At 44.1% G+C, this 21,987-nt stretch overlaps 1 protein-coding gene across 3 annotated transcripts in view; it reads right to left on the bottom strand.

Moving 5' to 3' along the window:
• Positions 1–1,968: 1,968 nt before the first annotated feature.
• TAF5L (TATA-box binding protein associated factor 5 like) overlaps positions 1,969–21,987 on the bottom strand; it is a 34,628-nt gene continuing 14,609 nt past the window's right edge. For 2 of the 3 annotated variants that reach the window (XM_044290092.1, XM_044290093.1), the window contains exons 3-5: positions 20,053–20,157; positions 14,501–15,258; positions 1,969–3,273 (exon numbers count right to left, since the gene is read on the bottom strand). In XM_044290092.1, coding sequence (XP_044146027.1) covers positions 2,476–3,273; positions 14,501–15,258; positions 20,053–20,157 — 1,661 coding nt within the window. In that variant the 3' untranslated portion in view covers positions 1,969–2,475. The remainder of the gene's footprint in view (positions 3,274–14,500; positions 15,259–20,052; positions 20,158–21,987) is intronic. The other variant, XM_044290094.1, reaches the window with a different exon arrangement.

Raw genomic sequence — 21,987 nt, 5'->3', positions numbered from 1 at the left:
GAGCACCCACATGACTTCAAAATATAGAAAGAACAGGGATTAAAATATATGTAACCCCCATGCATCACAAGAACTGGGGTCCTGGCGCCCTGAAAGGAGCACCAGATCAGGCATATGCGCGGTCACTAGATTAACTCTTTATGGGACTGCCAGATATAGCCTAGCACTGTTCTCTGCCATCTCTGGTAGTCCTATAGAAAGTGAATGGAGTGTCCTCTTGCATGTTAAACCTGCCACACCATTCATTTAGGAAAACAGGACCCCATTCTTGTGGGGCTCCAGGCAGTTCAACCTCTATAATTAGACATTTAGCCCCTATCCTTTGGATGGATATGTTTGTATGCAGAGAAAACCCTTTAAATACAAGTGGTTTTCTATGTGGTCATCATACAAAAAGTTCCACTGCTTAGGGGTTCTCTGGGAAAGGAAAAAAAACAAAAAAAACAATGAAAAACCATGTCATCATAAATAAACTCTTAAATGCCTTTATAATGTCTAGGGGACAATACGTGAAGGAATTAAAATGGCCGCTGTCAGATGACATGGAATCTGTCCTCCTAATGACACTGCAGGATGGCCTGTGTGAGAACGCAGAGCAGGATCCTGGTTCTTTGCCTGTATGAGCACTGACGAGGACAGCCGAGATGTCACCTGACCTGGAACACAGAAGCTGAAGTGCTTTCTAATGACTCCTCCACACAGCGGTGCCATCTGGTCCTCATCCCGACACTTGAGGTGACCAGCTCATTTTAGTCCCTGGACAAAATGAGCCATTATAATTAAAGGCATTTAAGAGTTTATTTAAAATATGCTTTCTTCAGTATTTTCTTTCCCAGAGAACCACTTTAAGAACCCTCCTTCTGTAACACATGTCAAACCTGCAGCCCTCCAGCTGTTGCAAAGCTACAACCCCAGCATGCTCTGATAGATGTAGGCTGTAGTATTGCAGCTTTGACATCTTTGCTCTATAAGTTAGAATCCTATAAGGGGTTGTCCAGTCCTTTACGAGACCTGTGGGGGTCTTTCAAACCACCACCCCGCTGAATTAACAGTAGCTCTGGCACTACACCGCTCGGAGCTGGTTACTGCAGTGCTGACCAGCAGGGGTGCGGGGTGTGACTGAAAGTGATGCCTAGCTGATTGGCTGCAAAGAAATGGAAATCCCCTTTAATGGCTAGAACATCACATACATTTTAATTTATGATATATCTTTTTCTTACTGCTAATAGACCATTTGGATTTACAGACAACTGCTTTTTTATTTCTAATGGGAATCTGTCACCGCCATCTTGGATAATTATCTGTAGTGGTTATTACTACAGATAAGGAGTCCAGGAGGCCATTTTTTTTTTTCTTTGCACAAGCAAGGAACTCCTCTTCATTAGGTTAGTAAAGCACTACAGCAGGGGTCAGCAACCTGCGGCACACCTCTACTGTACCTCGCTGCTGCGCATCTCCATAGGACCGCCAGAGGTATCTAAATGTACTAAGAATTTGAGTGTGAACAGATTGGGGGCGGGGAGATGAGGGAGCCAGCAAGTGACCTGATTGAGACTGGGGGGGGGGGGGGGGGGGGGGGTGAACAAGCATGAGACTGGATTGGGGGTAGGATTGTGAGTTGAGGGAGATGAGCAAATGAGCACTGTGACCGGATTGAGGGAGGGGGAGGTTGGTACACCTAAACAAGAGATTGCTGGGGGGATGGGGGAACAAGCATGTGACCGGATTGGGTTGGGGTAGGATTGTGAGTTGAGTGAGATGGGCAAATGAGCACTGTGACCAGATTGAGGGAGGGGGAGGTTGGTGAGCCTAAACAAGATTGCTGGAGGGATGGGGAGGCTGGTTATGAAAGGAAAACAAACAGCTTTCTGATTACTTTGAGGGAAGGAGTGATGAGCCTGAAAACAGGGGGGGGGGGGGGGGGTGAGGTGGGGAAGGCCAGAATGTGATTAATCTGTGGTGGGGGGGTGGGTGTAATCTAAGAGTGATTGGTGCAGCTCTGTGGGGGTCACCAGTATATGGGGTACCAATGTATTTCGGACAGTGGTGGGGGAGGGCAGCCACTTAAAATGAGGGCTGCTCTTCCTGACTATCCCCCCCACTGTACGGTTGGTGGGAGGGTGCTCCCCATATATTGGTCCCTTAGGAGGATTTCAAGGAGCAGTGACAATCTTTACCATCTACTTTTCAGAAAAGTTGTAAACCTCTTTAAGCTGGACTATGCATCTTCACAGAGTAGCATAAATCCAATAAAAATAAACTGTGATCCGAACCCCTTATCTGCAATACTACTCATGTAGTAGTGCAGATAATAGTCCAAGAACATGGTGACAGATTCCTTTAATTTTGTGGTTTGGGCTACAAGTCACAACAATAAAAAACAAACAAAAAAAAAAACACACACACAAATGTTTTAAGCTCTGGAAATACATTTAAAAATGCTTTCATTCACATTTTTCTGCCTAAAATAAAAATCTAATATTCCTGATTTCCTAAAGCCGTCCCAATTACCATTAACAGATTACAAGCCATAAATTGCACACTCAAAACATTATTTGTCTGCCCTGTGTACACTCCAACTAATTCACTGGAAGAGCCATCAGAAAGAGCACTGCAATATGGATTTCTAATATCCCATAAACGAACAGAGTTGTCCATGGATGCAGAGGCAATCAAACTACTATCTGGGCTAAACGCAAGACTGTTGACATTGTCCGTATGCCCTCTTAGTTCCTTAAATAGTGTACCTGATCCCAGATCCCATAATTTAAGTCGATGGTCTTCCCCAGCTGAGGCCAAGTACTTTCCATTAGGTGAAAAAGCAAGAGCAAGTACAGGCCCTCGGTGGCCGGTAAAAAGCCTCACAGAGTTCCCCTGCTGACTGCTCCACAGACGAACTGTTTTATCCATAGATCCTGTGGCAATGTAATTGGAATTGGGATGGAACTTTACACAGTCTACATCTGCTAAATGTCCAGAAAATATCCGGAGAGGAAATGTTCGGTCAAATGACCAGAGTCTGGCTGTGCAATCATGGGAGCCACTGGCGAAAAACAAGCTACAAGTGCTGACATCTAGATCCCATATTGGGTATGCATGACCCTCATACAGGACTGTGTTCGTAAAACTGTTTAAATCCCAGTAACGAATGGAAGCGTCTTCAGAGCACGACAAAAGGCCTGCACTGTTGGACAGGTATCGTGTACTATAAACTGGTCCACCATGGCCTCTTAATATCTTCATTTCCGTTCCTGCCTGGTCATCCATTTCGTCCTGTTGAAAAAAAAAATATATATATAAAAATAAATAAAAGATTTCATAAAAAAAAAAATGTGTGTTGCACCTTTAATCCGCTTATACTTTTTTCTGAAGTGGAAAGCTAACGAAGGTAAGAAAAACTGCACAGCCCGCCAAATGCCCAGGCTTTCAACAGGCCGTTTTAGATCTCCTTATTAGTTTGCATAGACCCATAGCTGTGGCTTACCCGATTAAAACATTTTTCTTTTGCCGATCAGAGGCTCCGTTCCAAAGTTATACCTTCTTAATTTTGCTCGTTAACCCTTGATGTTCCGTGGTCAGCGCTGACCGCGGCACGTGCGATGTGTGGAGGGAACGAGCTTCCATCGGGTCCCCGCACTGCTGTGACCGGGACACGACAGCAGCAGGATGCCTTCCTTAGGCATCGTCAGGGTGGATTTTATTTAAATCAAAATTATTTAAAATCACGATTAAATCACTAGTCAGTAAGGCTTGATTTAAATCATAGTTTTCTACATAAAGACTAATTCTTGCTGGTATAACTTAATACATAATATGCAAGAGATGAAGATTTTTAGAACAACTTTTCATATTCGTTTGATTAGGTTGATTCTGTATTCATAGGTTTGTAGAAGTTAGGATTAAGGTATTTTTCTCAACTCTGTTCATGTTATAACATTTTTGCTGTGAAGAAGAGGCATGTGATCTCTGCAGAGTCAAATTCAGTTTTGAGAACTGCAAAAGTAAAGCATCTGTGATAATATCTTGTAGGCAGAGAAACTGCCCAATAATCAGTACAAAAACCTCTGGAAGAGCATGACATTGTGAATGGATTAATGGCATTTTTTTACCAAAAAAATTTAAACATACAGCCTTATTCTACATAATTAAAAAAAATAATCTTTATTTCATGATTTAATAACTTTTGGATGGTAATATTTTCCTCAAAAAGCAATATAAATATATTATATATATATATATATATATATATATATATATATATATTTATATTTTTTTTTATGTAAATCATTGTATTACAGTGTGTAGTACACTTACAGCCAATGCATCACAATACAGAAGTATTGCGATGCTTAGTAAAGGGGATCAGACCCCCAAAAGTTGAAGTCCCAGAGTGGGACAAAAAAATTAAATTAAAAAAAAAGCTGTGGGTCAACTTACATCACAAAGTGCAACACCAAGCGCCCCCCCAAAATATTACCAATCTAACTGTTACCTTATCCCACAAAAAATGAGCCCCTACCTAAAACAATCGCTCCACAAAATAAAAAGCTATGGCTCTCAGACAGACACTAAAACATGATTAGTCATATTTGGTATCGCTGCATCCGTAAAACAAACTGCTCTATAAAAAAAAAAAAAACACCACATGACCTAACCCTTCAGGTGAGCACCGTAAAAAGGATTAAATAAAAACTGTCCAAAAAAAAAAGCTATGGCTCTCAGACTATGGAGACACTAAAACATGCTTTTTTTTTGTTCTACACAAGGAATATCTTTTTTGTAACAAAAATAAAAAAAAAAGTATACATATTAGGTATCGCTGTGTCCGTAACAACCTGCTGTATAAAAATATCACATGACCTAACCCCCCTCAGGTGTGCTAATGTCAGCTGAACATAACTATTACTTACACCTCCCTATGTGCCGACGTTATTGCTAAATAATGACTTTTACATTATGTAAATAAGCCTCTAGGAGAGGGGCGGACGGACGTTGCTCCTGCTCCTAGAGGCTCTGTTCTCTCACCACTTGACACACCCTGGTAAACTTGATTGACATCCTTGGTCTCCTGCAGCCCTGCAAATCCCTTGCTGTCCCGTTTACGGGCAGTGAGGAAGCCGGCGAGCATCCTTGACTCACTGCGAATACTAAACGGGACGGCGCGGGATTTGCGGGGCTGGAGGAGACCAGGGATGTCAATCAAGTTTACCATAGTGTGTCAAGTGGTGAGAAAACAGAGCCTCTAGGAGCGGAAGCAATGCCCCCCTTGCTCCTAGAGGCTCATTTACATATTATAAAAGTAATTATTTAGCAATAACGGCGGCACGCAGGGAGGTGTAATTAATAGTAAAAAAGGTATTTTACAAAATGATCCAAACATGAAGTAGACAAAATGGGGAAAGTAATAACTATTTTGGGAGTTATTGCCATCTATTGTAAAAGTAGAGAAATTGAAATTTGCTAATTTTTCCAAATTGTAAATTTGTTTAGAAATAAATTATTTTTTTTGACTCAATTTTACCACTGTCATGAAGTACAATATGTGACCAAAAAAATAAAACAATCTCAGAATGGCCTGGATAAGTAAAAGCGTTTCAAAGTTATTACCACATAAAGCGACACAGATTTGCAAAAAATGGCCTGAGCAGGAAGGTGAAAACTGGCCCGGGTTGAAAGGGTTAATATAAGGAACAATTTATACAGTCATGTGAAAAAATTAGGACACCCTTTGAAAGCATGTGGTTTTTTGTAACATTTTTAATAAAAGGTTATTTCATCTCCGTTTCAACAATACAGAGAGATTAAAGTAATCCAACTAAACAGAAAATTTAGAAAATTAAAGCTGAAGCGGAACTTGACCATGCAACATGACAATGACCCAAAATATACTAGTAAATCAACCAAAGATTGGCTGAAAAAGAAGAAATGGAGAGTCCTGGAATGGCCAAGTCAAAGTCCAGATTTGAATCCCATTGAGATGCTGTGGGGTGACTTGAAAAGGGCTGTACGTGCAAGAAACCCCTCAAACATCTCACAGCTGAAAAAGTTCTGCATTGAGGAGTGGGGTAAAATTTCCTCAGACCGATGTCGAAGACTGGTAGATGGCTACAAGAACCGTCTCACTGCAGTTATTTCAGCCAAAGGAGGTAACACTCGCTATTAGGGGCAAGGGTGTCCTATCTTTTTCCTCAGTTAGAATAGGCATTTTTGTAGAATGACATTTACAGAACATCTTGAAAAGACTTTTCTTCAGTTTTCTTTGTTTAGTTGGATTACTTTAATCTCTCTGTATTGTTGAAACGGAGATGAAATAACCTTTTATTAAAAATGTTACAAAAAACCACATGCTTTCAAAGGGTGTCCTAATTTTTTCACATGACTGTATATATAACACATAAGGGTCATGTGCCCACCAGGCTGTGAAGGAGCAGGGCAACGTTTTCCCTAAATAAAGTCTATTACAAAAATGTGCCCCGTCACTGTCCCTACACATTAGAGTTGTTTCGATACCAAAATCGAATTGCGCATTTTTCCTTTTGACGGCGTTCCCCGCATAGCAGATTTTAAAAATATTTTAATAGTTTGGACTTTTTGGACGTGGCGATATGTAATAGGTTTATTTATTGTTTATATATTTTAGGCTCCTTTCACACTAGCGTTCGTCGGTCCGCTCGTGAGCTCCGTTTGAAGGAGCTCACGAGCGGACCCGAACGCCTCCGTCCAGCCCTGATGCAGTCTGAATGGAGCGGATCCGCTCAGACTGCATCAGTCTGGCGGCGTTCAGCCTCCGCTCACCTCCGCACGGCCAGGCGGACAGCTGAACGCTGCTTGCAGCGTTCAGCTGTCCGCCTGGCCGTGCGGAGGCGAGCGGATCCGTTCAGACTTACAATGTAAGTCAATGGGAACGGATCCGCTTGAAGATGTCACCCTATGGCTCAATCTTCAAGCGGATCCGTCCCCCATTGACTTTACATTGAAAGTCTGAACGGATCCGCTCAGGCTGCTTTCACACTTAGATTTTTTTCTAAGTTATTAATGCAGACGGATCCGTACTGAACGGAGCATCCGTCTGCATTAATATGATCGGATCCGTTCAGAACGGATCCGATCAAACGCTAGTGTGAAAGTAGCCTTACATGTAAAATTGGGATTTTTTTTTTTTACTTTTTATTTTCTTATAACTATTTCCCCCTTAAGGGCTAGAACCTGGGATCTTTTAATCCCTTGTCCTATTCACCCTAATAGAGCTCAATTAGGGTGAATAGGATCTTACACTGTCCCTGCTGCCCTGTGCATACAGCAGGAGGGAGCTGACTATGGTAGCCAAGGCTTCAGTAGCGCCCTGGCTGCCATGGTAACCGATGATCGGAGCCCCAGGATTACACAGCTGGGGCTCCGATCAGAAGCTGCCGCTGCCACTGCGGAGGAGGTGGGGGGGGGTGGGGAGGGAGGGCGCACTGCGCCACCAATGATAATTAACGTTTTATACAGATACAGCCGGCGGCAGAAACACATTGCCAGCATCTGACCTCTGACAGGGAGCTGCGATCAGCGGCAGTCAGTGGCGCACCTACCAGAACAACCAGCCCAAATTTTATTTATTTTTTATCCTTCAGGGCCGCACCGCCGATCACCACAGGCGGCGCGGCCCTGGATGTAATTGCGGGCATTTGCGGCGGTGGTCGTGGGGGGCGGGGCAGTAGGAGATGAGCGCTCATCTCCATATCTAATCCATCTGTATCGCTATCCTAAGGACAGCGATACAGATGCCTGTGCTGCAGAGCAGGGGAGGGAGGGGTGTGTCCCTCCCCTGTTCTTCCGATAGGCCGCAGGCACAAATGCCTGCAGCCTATCAGAGGCCGGCTCAGGCGGCACAATGACATCATCGCGCCGCCTGAGCCGGGCAGCACACAGCAGGGACACAGGCCGGAAGATGTACTTAATGTAAAAGCCATTTTTTATTCTCTGCTTTTTAACTACATAGTAATAGCTTGTTAAATAGCCATTAACCCCTTAATGACTGGGACATTTTGCACCTTTGTGTCCAGGCTGAATTTCGGAAATCTGACGTGTCACTTTTACCTAACCAAGCCATTCTGAGTGTTTTCTTGTGACATATTGTACTTCATGTTACTGGTAAATTTGAGTTGCTATAAACCACCTTTATTTTTAAAAACATCCCAAATTTGTCCATTTTTTTTATTATTTAACATTCTCCAATATTGATTACCCGAACCTGCAGTTTACAGAAACGCCCTATATGTGGTCGTAAAGTGCTGTATGGGAGCCCAGCAGGGTTCAGAAGGGATAAAGCACCATAGGCTTTTTTTTTTAGGGCAGATTTTGCAGATTGACCACCTACAAGAATTTCATAAAACTGAGAAACTGCGAAAATGAAAGATAACAGGAGTGTAACCGGAGAAAAAACCCTCTATGTGGTTGTAAACTGCTACTGTGGGCAGATCATTGTTCAGAACAGAACAAGCACCATGTGCATTATAGGCCAAGCTGGCAATTAGTGTTGAGCGAACTTGTGTTTTAAGTTTGGTGTCTAAAGTTCGGGTAATTGAAGAATCGTGTTGTGGATTCCACTTCCACGGACCATAACAGAATTTAAAATCCATAACGCGATTCTTCGATAACCCGAACCTTAGACGCAGAACTTAAAACACAAGTTCGCTCAACACTGCTGGTGATGTATACTGCACTGGACGACAACTGCAGCAAACCCCCCCCCCATTGGTGTAGTGAGCATTTCAACCTGATATGTTGTGTGAAAAGTAAGCCGTCTTATGTCATTCTTCCTGGTTTTATAAACACTACATTTGGCCCTAATCTTTTGTCTGGACAATTGTAGAGGCTCTGGGGTGAAATTATACATAAAACCCCTGAGTGTCAGGATAAGGAGACTACCGTCACACTCAGATAAGAACCGTGTAGCCCTAGAATTTCCCAAACCCACTACCGCTACTTACTTGCACAGTCACCATAGGCAGTGACCCCACAACTGGGCGGTAGTCCTTAAGGGCTCTTTCACACCTGCGTTCTTTTCTTCTGGCATAAAGTTCCGTTGTCGGGGCTCTATGCCGGAAGAATCCTGATCAGTTTTATCCTAATGCATTCTGAATGGAGAGAAATCCGTTCAGGATGCATCAGGATGTCTTCAGTTCCGGAACGGAACGTTTTTTGGCCGGAGAAAATACCGCAGCATGCTGCGCTTTTTGCTCCGGCCAAAAATCCGGAAGACTTGCCGCGAGGCCGGATCCGGAATTAATGCCCATTGAAAGGCATTGATCCGGATCCGGCCTTAAGCTAAACGTTGTTTCGGCGCATTGCCGGATCCGACATTTCGCTTTTTCTGAATGGTTACCATGGCTGCCAAGACGCTAAAGTCCTGGCAGCCATGGTAAAGTGTAGCGGGGGAGCAGCATACTTACCGTCTGTGCGGCTCCCGGGGCGCTCCAGAGTGACGTCAGAGCGCCCCACGCGCATGGATGACGTGATCGCATGGCACGTCATCCATGCGCATGGGGCGCTCTGACGTCACTCTGGAGCGCCCCGGGAGCCGCACGGAATGTAAGTATACTGCTCCCCCGCTCCTACTATGGCAACCAGGACTTTAATAGCGTCCTGGCTGCCATAGTAACACTAAAAGCATTTTGAAGACGGATCAGTCTTCAAATGCTTTCAGTTCACTTGCGTTTTTCCAGATCCGGCGTGTAATTCCGGCAAGTGGAGTACACGCCGGATCCGGACAACGCAAGTGTGAAAGAGGCCTAAGCTGGAATACATGTGAGGGTGACCCACAAACGGGGAACAAAACAGACTAACAGTAATCGTACAGTAAAGGGTCAACATGTCAGACAGACAATGAAGTACTAAAACGCCAGAGGCAAACGAGAAAACCAATATGCCAGAAAGTAAAAAAACCTGGAAGATCAAAAAAAACATAGTCACAATACCAATCCAAAAGACAGGAGTTTTCAAAACCACAAGGGAAAAAGAAATTCAATGGCATCTGCACATGCAGGGGTCAGACTTTCATACTGACTAGGGAACAGCTCACGCCAGTGTCGCTGTACGCTGGCTGGAGCTGCTAGCTGAACGCTCTGGAGTGTCGGCACGCCACATCATTGGCCCAGGGCTCTGATGTCAGAGCGGACCACCCAGCTGAGGCAGTGGCGGCTGGGAAAATTGTAACACCAAGAAGTGAGCCTATATATCGGAAACTACACCCCTCTAGGTATTTAATTAAGCGGTGTACTGAGCATTTTGACCAAAACAGGTGCTCTGCAGAAATTAACATTGGACTGTGCAAGATGAAAATTGCAAGTTTTCCACAGATTGGCCACTTCAGTGTCCAATATGCTATGCCCAGCTGGTGCCATCTAAGACACACCCTTTAAATTGTGAGGTAGGTTCTACCAGATACTGAAAAGCCATAAATTTGGACGTAAACACAGTTCAGAAGGAAAAGACCACCATTTAGCTTTTGCAGCCCAGATTTTGATTGATTGGTTTACTGGCACCATATTGCTTTTGAGCAGTTTTAAAGGGGTTACAGTACAGTCTTTTTCTGAGCACTAAGGGGGTCATTTTGGACAACCCCTTTGGAAAATGAAAAGAGGAATCTGGTAGGTTGCTATGGGTAACTAAGCCAGTTCTACATACATACTAAAAATATAATATATATATACACACACTCACCTAAAGAATTATTAGGAACACCTGTTCTATTTCTCATTAATGCGATTATCTAGTCAACCAATCACATAGCAGTTGCTTCAATGCATGTAGGGTTGTGGTCCTGGTCAAGACAATCTCCTGAACTCCAAACTGAATGTCAGAATGGGAAAGAAAGGTAGGCTACAACAGCAGAAGACCCCACCGGGTACCACTCATCTCCACTACAAATAGGAAAAAGAGGCTACAATTTGCACGAGCTCACCAAAATTGGGCTATTGAAGACTGGGAAAATGTTGCCTGGTCTGACGAGTCTCGATGTCTGTTGAGACATTCAAATGGTAGAGTCCGAATTTGGCGTAAACAGAATGAGAACATGTATCCATCATGCCTTGTTACCACTGTGCAGGCTGGTGGTGGTGTAATGGTGTGGGGGATGTTTTCTGGGCACACTTTAGGCCCCTTAGTGCCAATTGGCCATCGTTTAAATGCCACGGGCTACCTGAGCATTGTTTCTGACCATGTCAATCCCTTCATGACCACCATGTACCCATCCTCTGATGGCTACTTCCAGCAGGATAATGCACCATGTCACAAAACTCAAATCATTTCAAATTGATTTCTTGAACATGACAATGAGATCACTGTACTAAAATGCCCCCCACAGTCACCAGATCTCAACCCAATAGAGCATCTTTGGGATGTGGTGGAATGGGAGCTTTGTGCCCTACATGTGCATCCCTCAAATCTCCAACTGCAAGATGCTATCCTATCAATATGGGCCAACATTTCTAAAGAATGCTATCAGCACCTTGTTGAATCAATGCCACGTAGAATTAAGGCAGTTCTGAAGGCAAAACGGGGTCCAACACCATATTAGCATGGTGTTCCGAATAATTCTTTAGGTGAGTGTATATACACACACTTTATTTTCTTTACAGTGTTTTGTGATATTTTTATAGCGCTGGTCATAGGCGATACCTAGTGTCTTTAGTTTCTACAATCAGCCATTTTTTAGTTTTTTCAGGCAATTTGACCAAACAATGGCTGTTTGGCATGTTCCACCTGACGGGGTAGATCATGTGATATTTTATAGAGCCAGTTGGTACTGATGCAGCAATGCCCAATTTTATTTTATTTTTTTGAGAAAAAACCTAAGGCTTGACATGGGGGAAAAAGATTTTTGTATAACTTACCAGTAAAATCTCTTTCTCACTCTTTATTGGGGGAGACAGGAACCGTAAGTATAGCTATGTCCTCTAGGAGGTGTTGGCACCAGTAAAAGCTGTTAGCTCCTCCCCTGGCAGCTATACCCCCTACAGCCTGGAGAGAGAGCTTCAGTTTGTGTACAAGCAGCAGGAGAAGCAAGCCAACCAAGAAAAAAAACTAAAACAAAAAAAGGAACATCAATCATGGCATAAAAAAAAAAACTACGGGTTCTAACCAGAAAAGCCACAGCTGTGGTTGAACAACAATACTGGGTGGGTGCTATGTCCCCCAATGAAGAGAAAGAGATTTTACTGGTAAGTCAAACAAAATTTCCTCCTTATCAAGACTGGAGAGTGCTGCGGTTTTTCACTATTGCATCTAAAGTTGGGGGGAGTATGAGACTGACTTCCAACACGACAGGCACCACCACAATAAGGAACGGTATTTACCCCTGTTTTCCGTTGTGCTGCTACATTTTACATTGGCCCTAGGCTGTGGGAGATGGGTGCTCTTGCCTCCCGTGTCCTCAGAAATAATTTCATCCAGACAAGAACCAGAGACTGGTTCCGGCAAAGGGGAGACCGACTAATGAATGCTTGGAAGTAGTGTCCGCTGCCCACACCTTCAGCCAAAGTTTGCGGCATAAGGTGACCGCAAGCACTGAAGAGCGCACCATGAGGGCTCCAGCGTCTAATAATGCCTCGCAGAGGAACTTCCCCTCCTGGGTTAGCAACTGCTCTAAGGAGCTGAGATCCTGAGCAGGAACCTCAGAAAACAAGTCCTGGTCCAGCTGGCTGCCCCATTCAGATTGCCTTTGCCACCCACACGGAGGCGAATACGGGCCTAAGGGCTAAACTCTTAGCTGCGAAGAGGGACTTCGTCAAGGATTCCATCCAACGATCTTCAGCGGACTAAAGAGAGGATCCATTGGCTATAGGAATAGCCATATTTTTGGCTAGGTGTGCCACTGGGGGGTCCACTTGGAAACCACCGCCAAAAAATAATTATAGCGAGGAAACAGCCTTGAGGCCTGTTTAGGACGGAAGGAGGATACGCCCTGTTGGTCAGTGGGGGGGGGGGGGAGGAGGATCATCCTGCACCTGGAAGAGGGATGGAGAGGGAGACGCTTCAGAGGAAGAAACGTGGTCTACTCTGAAAACGTTTGTGTGAATGCTGTGCACCGACGGAATCACCAGAGGGAAGTGACCTGGGGGGTTGGCCCAAGCAAGAAGCCCTGGAGGGTGCATCCGAGGGGAGGTGCAGCCTGTGCTGGTGGCGGATTCTCAACCAAGTGACCCACTTGGGAGATAGGGTGGATTGGGAGATTTTAGCGAGGTTTTCCACCGCCTGAGAGAGAGTTCTGGCCCAATCAGGTAACTCAGTGGGTGGAAGGGGAGGCAGGATGACGGGCTGAAGGGGGGCACCCTGCCTAGGCATCTGACAAGCAGAGCAGACCGAATCCGGTTGCCCGCAGGGGAATTTTGACTGACATATAGAGCAGGCATAGTGAACAGTTATTGGTAGCCGAGGCAGAACCCCAGAGGGATCGGACATGATGGTGGTGACCTGGGGGGGTTGGTAATCTGAGCTGGAGAGAGTACAGCGACCCGAGGAGAGGAGCACAGTTCCTACCAGAGCCAGGAGCAGAAGCAGTCCAGAGGAGGATGTCTCACAGTGAATACTTCCTGAAGCTGTGGCAGGAAGAGTAAGCCCCACCCCCTCAGGTCCTGCATCTCCCGCTCATTAACCCCTTTAGTGCTATGGCCGTAGAGAACCCCATTATCGCACTCTTAGATCAAATAGGTCAGTCGCCGCTGACTTAATATCTTTATAAAAACAAAAAACTTGAGTTTTATCCCAGGTGTTCCTTGTAAAATCACCTCAAATGACAAGGGTGAACTCCCACTGTCTAGAGAGAAACCGAGGTAATAAGGCTCCTTCACCATAAGAGCTGTATCAGTCTACCTCAGGACATGGTGACAGCTGTAACAAAAAGTCTTACATACTTTTTTAGAACAAAACATTGATTTGGGGGGGGGGGGGGGGGGGGGAATTAAAATCTGTGACAAGCCCTGCAGTAGCAAAAAATAAAATAAAAATAAAATCTTATGCTCCTGCCGCTAGTGCTCGGCATGTGATCGCTGCAGCAAATCATTGACCTAAGCAGTCTAACTCTGAGGACAGAGATTGGCTGCAGAGCTGGTGTGCCGCACACTCACTTATGACATCACTGCTGCTGGAGTTCCCACTGATCACGAGGGTCCAGTTGTTTTGATGGAGTGGCAGGTCCTGCACCCACTCCATTCATTCTCTATGCGAGTGCCAGAGATAGCCAAGTACAGCACTGAGCCATCTCCTGTGCTCCCATAGAGAATGAATGGAGCAGCGGTGTGCATGCATCTATCAAAGTGGGGGAACGGGAGCCCCAGTTTTTGTAATTGGTGGGGGTCCCAGCGATCAGCTAGTCATCTCCTATCCCGTGGATATAGGATAACAAAGTTGGCACAACCCTTTTAATGCTTATGGAAATGTATAAAAACACTTGTTTCCCACAAATCCTTCACTTCAGCCACATGGATTCTCATGCTTTGATTAAACGTGGACATACCTTTGACTGGTACCATGTAACACAAAAACATACCTCTTCTAGGATATCACTGGCTAGTTGTATGCGCGAAACATCCACTCTGTTCGTTTCTGCTCTAAGTTTTTTCGTCCTCAGGCTCCACAATTTTATAGAAGAGTTATCAAACCCAGCAACCAGGAGTTTGCCATTGGGGGAAATATCAGCCGTGTTCAACAAACTGTCAGTGTTGTAAAATGCATAGAAACATACAGTCGTACATGAAGGTGGGCCATCTTTTACACGTTTTATACAGTCCTGCAGCTGCTCAAGTGCTGCTTCATTTTGGAGAATAGGAGGCGGTACGTCCTGTGGCTCAAGATTGCCATTCCCCCCTCTGGTGGAAAAAGTATTACTTGCATATAGTTGGTACTCGGTTCTCTTCTTTGGCTGAACATCTAAGTGCACGTGTAATGTCAGAGCCTTGAGCAGGGCGACGTTGTTGTCACTTTGCAGGTAGCGGAGCAGATAATTATAGCCGTCTTCCTGCAGGCGGACAACATACTTGTTATCGAGAAAAGCTTGCAGCTTAAAGTTTGAGTGTATGTCTTGCATGGTCATTGTTGTCTGAAGCAGCTGAATTATCTCCCTCTGCGCGGGATTCTGAAGAAACATCCCATGGAAACGACTGTAGAAGCTATCCACCATACTCTTAAGGCAATTCTGAACCATGTCAAGATGGAGGTAAACAAATAAAGGGTAGAGTACGGCAGCCACCTCCTGGCTTTCAGGACAATCCTCATCTGTTTAAGAAAGAAGAAGAAGAATTAGGTAACATTTCTCTCTTCAGAACGCAGCTTGGCATTTTTATAATCTTTATCTTGACTGAATCGCCTTCAGGGTTTTCTGCCAATGAGGTTTTGGGCACAGTTCTGACCAGGTTATGTGGTAAGGCAATCTGACGACACCCTGCAGGGCCCAAGTTACCTTACCGATACAATCATGATTAGACTTCATACTCATGTGGTGTCTGACTGCCAGCGATGGCGCCACTTCTCATTCCTATTTTATGTAATTTTGATTGTGCCAGTTAAAGATTTTCATATTTTCCCTTATATTTTTGGTACATTGCGTGTCATTTTTTGCCTTTGGTATTGCCTCACCCATTTCATCCATCCTCGGTTCAGAGCTACGATAAACCTTCCCCCCGATCAGCGTTTTTCAAGCAGAAAAGACCAATCAACAAAGTTCAGGCTGTACAAAGCTGTATTACAGTCGACAAGCCGCATATAAAAAAATAAAAAAAAATAAAAATAAAACACACAACTGTTCAAGAGCCCACAGACAAGGTTCAGAAATTTGAAGTAGACCCAAATTAGAAATGCATTAAGTCCTGTTTTTTGTTTGCAGCCAAAAGGCATTGTCAGATTTACTTTAACCAGGATCCATCATCTCTCCTGACTGTTAGCCAACCTTCCCATGAAATAATTCTATAGCATCTTTTCTTCTGATGTGTTATGCATTTCTATTATTCCTACTATAAATTTATGAATAGACTGCCGACTGTTACCATTCCCCTTGTGAAAGAGGTGTGTCCCTACAGAGTCTGTCACTACCTGGACAGTGTCAGACTGTGCAAGCACACACTACCAACTGGTAACACCCAGTTGGCAATTTATTCAAACCTATAGCAGGAATAATAGAGGAACTGTACACAGAGTTACAAGAAAAGATGCTCCAGAGTTATTCGCCAAAACATACATGTCAACAGTACAGGTCCCTTTAACTGACGCTCCGCCTTCCCATAGTCCTAACTTCGTTTTCCATTCACAGACTTATGAGGGCTTATTTTTTGCGGGACAGGTTGTACTTTCTAATGGCACTATTTATGGTTGCATACCATGTAGTAGGAAGCGGAAAAAAAATAAAATAAAAAATCCAAATTGAGTAGAATTGTGCGTTTTAAGAGCTCAGTCACACGAACGTGTGCTGCCGTTGCCACATTACGAAACACGGATGCGGATCCATTCACTTCAATGGGTCCGCAAATCTGGAGATGCGGAACGGAACACTACGGAGGGACTCCGTTCCGTGCCCCCGCACTGCAAATAGATAACACTTGCTCTTTTTACGGAACGGACAGATCGCAGACCCATTCAAGTGAATGGGTCCACGATCCCCATGCGGCTGGGATCAAGCCCTAATACTGGAAAAATAAAAAAATTATTAAAACTTATTTTTTATATAACCATATTCTGACCCCTATAACTTGTTTGTAGTTGTGGCTGTGCAAGGGCTCATTTTTGCAGTTTTTTTTCTCATTATACCATTAATATTGTTATATTTTAATTGCATGGGCATTTTTGCACGAGCCGATGCCATGATGTTTAAGTATTTTTATTTTAAGGAAAGGAGGGCGATTTGAACTTTTTTTTTTTTTTATATATTTGTAAAAACGATTTTTTGTTACTTTTTTTTACCTCGGTTGACAATGACTAGCAGTCATTAGATTGCCCATTGTGTTAATTGAAATCTATATAGACATCATTGAACACTTCCTTTACACTATACCAATACAATGCTGCCACCTAGTGGCCTGTATTGGTATATTCCCGAAATAAGCACCGAAGCCTCAAGCAGGCTTTGGGCTATTTCGGCAATGTAACAGGTTCACTGATCTCAGTCAAGTAAAGGTACTTTGTCGGATCCGTCCTTCCGCTATTTCGCTGTTCCGTCCCCATTGACTATAATGGGGACGGGGGCAGAGCTCCGGCGCAGTACGGCAGTGCACGGCAAAAGGCCGCCGGACTAAAAGTCCTGCATGCCCGACTTTAGTCCGGCGGCCTCTGACCGCGAACTGCGCCAGATCGCCGCCCCGTCCCCATTAGTCAATGGGGACGATGCGGTAGTCCGGCGGCACGGCGAAATAGCGGAAGGACGGATCAGACATGGTGAACAGCCTGTCTGATCCATCCTGCCGCAAGTGTGAAAGTACCCTAACGCTGTTACCGGACCAGAAGCGTGACTTCCGCTTCTGGACTGATCAGATGTCGTGGTCACATTTGACAATGGCATCTGAAGGGTAAAATGTATGCAATCAGCCTTATGGCTGTTCGCTTACATGTGACGCGGGTCTCTGCTATTTCAAATAGCAGAAACCTGGCGGCTATGGTGTCCGTTGCACGTGCGAGCGAGAGCCATGTTTAGGGATCAGACTGTACATGAACGGTGGAGGTCCTTGAGGAGTTAACTGTGCTGTCCAGGTTCGACATATCCCCATTTTCACCCAGGCAGCCCCCCTGATATGAGCTGTTGTGCTTTTCACAAGTGTATAAAACATTTATCTAAATATTATAGTTATTGTGGATTTGATTATATATACACACCTATAAGAGGCCGTATGTATGTATTATTTTAAAGATGGCCGAGAGAGGGTCATGGGAAGGACGCTGTTAATGAGCTTTCTTCTCATGGATGTACCAGTCTAAAAAAAGGCCTTCTTATGGATTTATTATGGCTGAGTATAGTATATAGTTATTATTAAGGACGTTCCAGAGGTCGTGTGTATAGAATGCGAGAAAGTCATACTTGGATATTTAACCCTTAATAGAATGATACTAATAGTTTAGGTAATAGTGTCACCTAGGGGTAAATGAGTAACATTACACTACTAGCAGAAGTGCATTTTGGGTAATACAATGACATCACAGTCCTTATATGTACACGCCTAGCCGACAAGGATTGGGAAAACTCCAAGCTAGGAAGGTGCGTTTAAATGATAAGTTTGTGATCATAAAACACACGCACACACACGGGAGAACAAACAGAACAGCAACAAAAAGAACAAGAAAAAACACAGAAACAGAACACTGCTACATGCACCCTGTACACACACAGCTCTGCTACATGCTGTAGCAGAGCAGGAAGTCTGGTAGGGACTCGGTGACAATTCTTTTAACTAAAACTCTCAATTATCACAGTCTGCTCCACTGCAGCAGAGCTGTGTTTGCCAGAGCCAGTCCCTCCTGACCTTCGGTTCACTTGAGAGCCGACTCAGCAAGTGAACCGAAGATTCGATGAGCTGAACATGCGCATTGATCTTCAGTTCACTTGCTTCTACCGGCTCAGGAAGTGAACCGAAGATCCGATTCATGAATCGGTTCATTTGAATGAGCTGATTCAAATGAACCGATTCATTTGAAAGATCCGAACTTCCCATCACTAGTTGACAGGGACTATTTACCTTGCAAGCTATATCATTCTGGGTATATGGCTGTTGGTCACAGCAGGACCGGTGGGTTAATTGCCGAGTCAGACATTTCCTCCTCACACCCCACAATAATTGATAGAGGGTGTTTATGAAGGAGGAGTAACTGACTTTGGCATATACCTGTTGCCAACCTAGTTATTTCTATAGCTTAGCAAGGGTCTGTCCCAACTGTTATTTTTGCAATAGTGATTCACTCTCTTCCCAATATTTTAATGTGAATTAATAAAGTTTAGTACCAGATTCAGTACCATGTGACTTTGGCCCCGCCTCCAAAATGGACGGGGCCCACAGGAGCTCTCAGTGCAACCATGCAGGAGCACAGGACCCCTCCTTCATTCCACCAGCAGACCGCTGTGAACCTCTGCTGAAGCGGTGTGTCACAAAATTGCTGCAGCCCCTCCCGCACTACGAGCATGCCGCGGCGCTGGCGAGGAGCGAGCAGGAGGCGGGCGGCAAGTACAAAAGATCTGCAGCTGGGGGTGAAAGAACCAGCTCCACACCGGGAGCCATACGGCGGACCTAGCTACCCTGAACTACCCTTCCCAGGTCCCCCAGCCAGATACTTTACACAGCCAACCAGGCTATAGAATCACTCCAGGCTTCCTAGGGACAGGAAACCACTGATGAAGCGGAAGGAAGTGCTTCCTTTTGTGCTCTAGGTTTCCTGCCCCTGGGGGAGGAGTCCATCTCTCTGGTGGCGCTGTCCTGACAAGGGGGAAATATAAAATTCGCTCATCTCTAGTTATCATACCTCTATATGGCGTGATTTCGATCATGTAACAGATGATAACCTGTGCTGCAGGTGTTGTGAGTAGGTTGGCGCACTTTCACATTTAAGGGGGGGGGGGGGGATTGCCCCAAAAATAAGACTTTTTTGGCAACAATTTGACGCCTTGATTAGGAGGGTCTAATTGATCAACGTTTCTCTTCTAGTAGACTTATAGTATTAACTTGGCTGGTTTCGGGTCACACACCCTGTAAGGTAAATGTAATTAGAAGTTTACCAGGTACTGGATATATTTCCTCCTACAAACTGCATTCACCATCTTGGAATACTGCCTGAAAAAATTCATTTTCAGCCATTTCTTTTATTCATGTGGTACATGCACAACTTCCCCACCCCACCCCACCCCACCCTGGTTTTTCTATTAATGAACAGCAAAGTGTTCTGCTTTATGTCAATTAGCTGTTTACTGTCATTCATATGATAGTGTATTTCTAAACCGTTAAAGAATGGATAAAAATTCACTTCAGTACTTGGCACAATCTATTTAAATCTAATGAAACTACAATTAAAGACACAAGAAATGTCCTTTATATCACTGACCTGAAAGAAACTTCCGAAGACGTGCAAACTGCAGTTCGTATTGCTGTGGTTCTACTTGACACGGTGCGGAAGATACAATATTTGAAAAGCTAGACTCTGCCTGTACTGAATAGGAGATAAAAGGAGAAAAAATAAAAATCACAAGATTTTAGAAACATTAGGGGATTAAAGGTGTTCTTCGGACTTTTCATAAAATCAGAATTTTTTTTTTCTGTGTAGAAAAGAGTACTTACCTTTCTGCCGTGCCACTGATGCCGCCGTGATCACATTCGCGGCAGGCTCTTCCAGTCAAGTCCTAACGCGATATGTTCCCAAGTCTTCCTGTTCAGCTGCATACACTGTACATCCAGCTGAACAGGAAGGCTCAGTCTGGACCTGGGTGGAAGAGCCCAGATTAGACCGCAGCACTCTGGACAGCCAAGTACACACTAAGCTAGCTTTTCTACACAGGACAGAACATGCCAGGATTTTAGGAAAAGCTCGGAGAAGCCCTTTCAATGGGCATATATGAAAAATATCTCATGCAAGAATGACAGTCATGTCCAGAAACTCAACGTGTAAAAATTCTGCTGCACATTTTTTCCAGCTTCCTAAAATTATATATACAGGTGAAACTAAAAATAAAAAAAATAGAATATCATGCAAAAGTTCATTTATTTCAGTAATGCAGCTTAAAAGGTGAAACTAACATATGAGATAGACTCATTACATGCAAAGCGAGACATCTCAAGCCTGTATTTGTTATAATTTGGAGGATTATGGCACACACACACACACACACACACACACACAAACGTGAAAGACAATTTTCAGAATAACTCCCTAGTAACTAACCTGTAATATCACACTCCAGAAATACCATGACCACATGCTCAGACAGATATATGCATCATATAAATGTATTTATTACACATATTCTTAGAGTTCACCTCAGTCTTTTTTCTAAAGTGAATAACCCTAATTTTGATAATCTTTCAGGGTACTGTAGTTGCCCCATTCCAGTTATTACTTTAGTTGCCCTCCTCTGGACCCTCTCCAGCTCTGCTATGTCTGCCTTGTTCACAGGAGCCCAGAACTGTACACAGTACTCCATGTGTGGGCTGACCAGTGATTTGTAAAGTGGTAGGACTATGTTCTTATCACGGGCATCTATGCCCCTTCTGATACAACCCATTATCTTATTGGCCTTGGCAGCAGCTGCCTGACACTGGTTTCTAGTGTTAAGTTTGCTGTCCAATAAAATTATACGTTACTTTTTTAGCAGATTTCTAAGGCTACGGCTACACAGCAATCTCGGTAAAGCAGGCGAAGACCACACAGTAACCATACTAAATAGCAGCAGAGTAAAAATGGACAGATTCACAGGTTGCCATGACAATACAGTCGCAAGAAATCCAGCAGAGATGGAGGTCTTGTAACCATAATGTTGTAGCAACCAGTGAGTCACAATAGGACTCAATTCACTTTCACTATGTTGCCAAGGAGCATCAATAACCCCTTCCGTACCAAGCCATTTTTCACCTTAAAGGGGTTGTCTCACTTCAGTAAATAGCATTTATCATGTAGAGAAAGTTAATACAAGGCACTTACTAATGTATTGTTATTCTCCATATTGCCTCCTTTGCCGGTTGGATTAATTTTTCCATCACATTATCACTGCTCGTTTCCATGGTTAAAACCACCCTGTCACCCAGCAGCGGTTGTGCTTTCACACTATAGGAATAAGTGCCAGCCTCTCTGGTGGCCGAGACCATGAGAGCTCACATAGGCTGGTACTTTTTCCCCATATTGTGCAAGCACGACCACCACTGATGGATTGCAGGGTGGCTGTAACCATGGAAACGAACAATGTATAATGTGATGAAAATGAATCCAACCAGCAAAGGATGCAATATGGACAATCACAATATATTAAGTAAGTGCCTTGTACTAACT

Source organism: Bufo gargarizans, chromosome 4, assembly GCF_014858855.1.
Source record: "Bufo gargarizans isolate SCDJY-AF-19 chromosome 4, ASM1485885v1, whole genome shotgun sequence".
Taxonomy (NCBI): Eukaryota; Metazoa; Chordata; class Amphibia; order Anura; family Bufonidae; genus Bufo; species Bufo gargarizans.
This window is presented reverse-complemented; position numbering and strand designations above follow the sequence as displayed.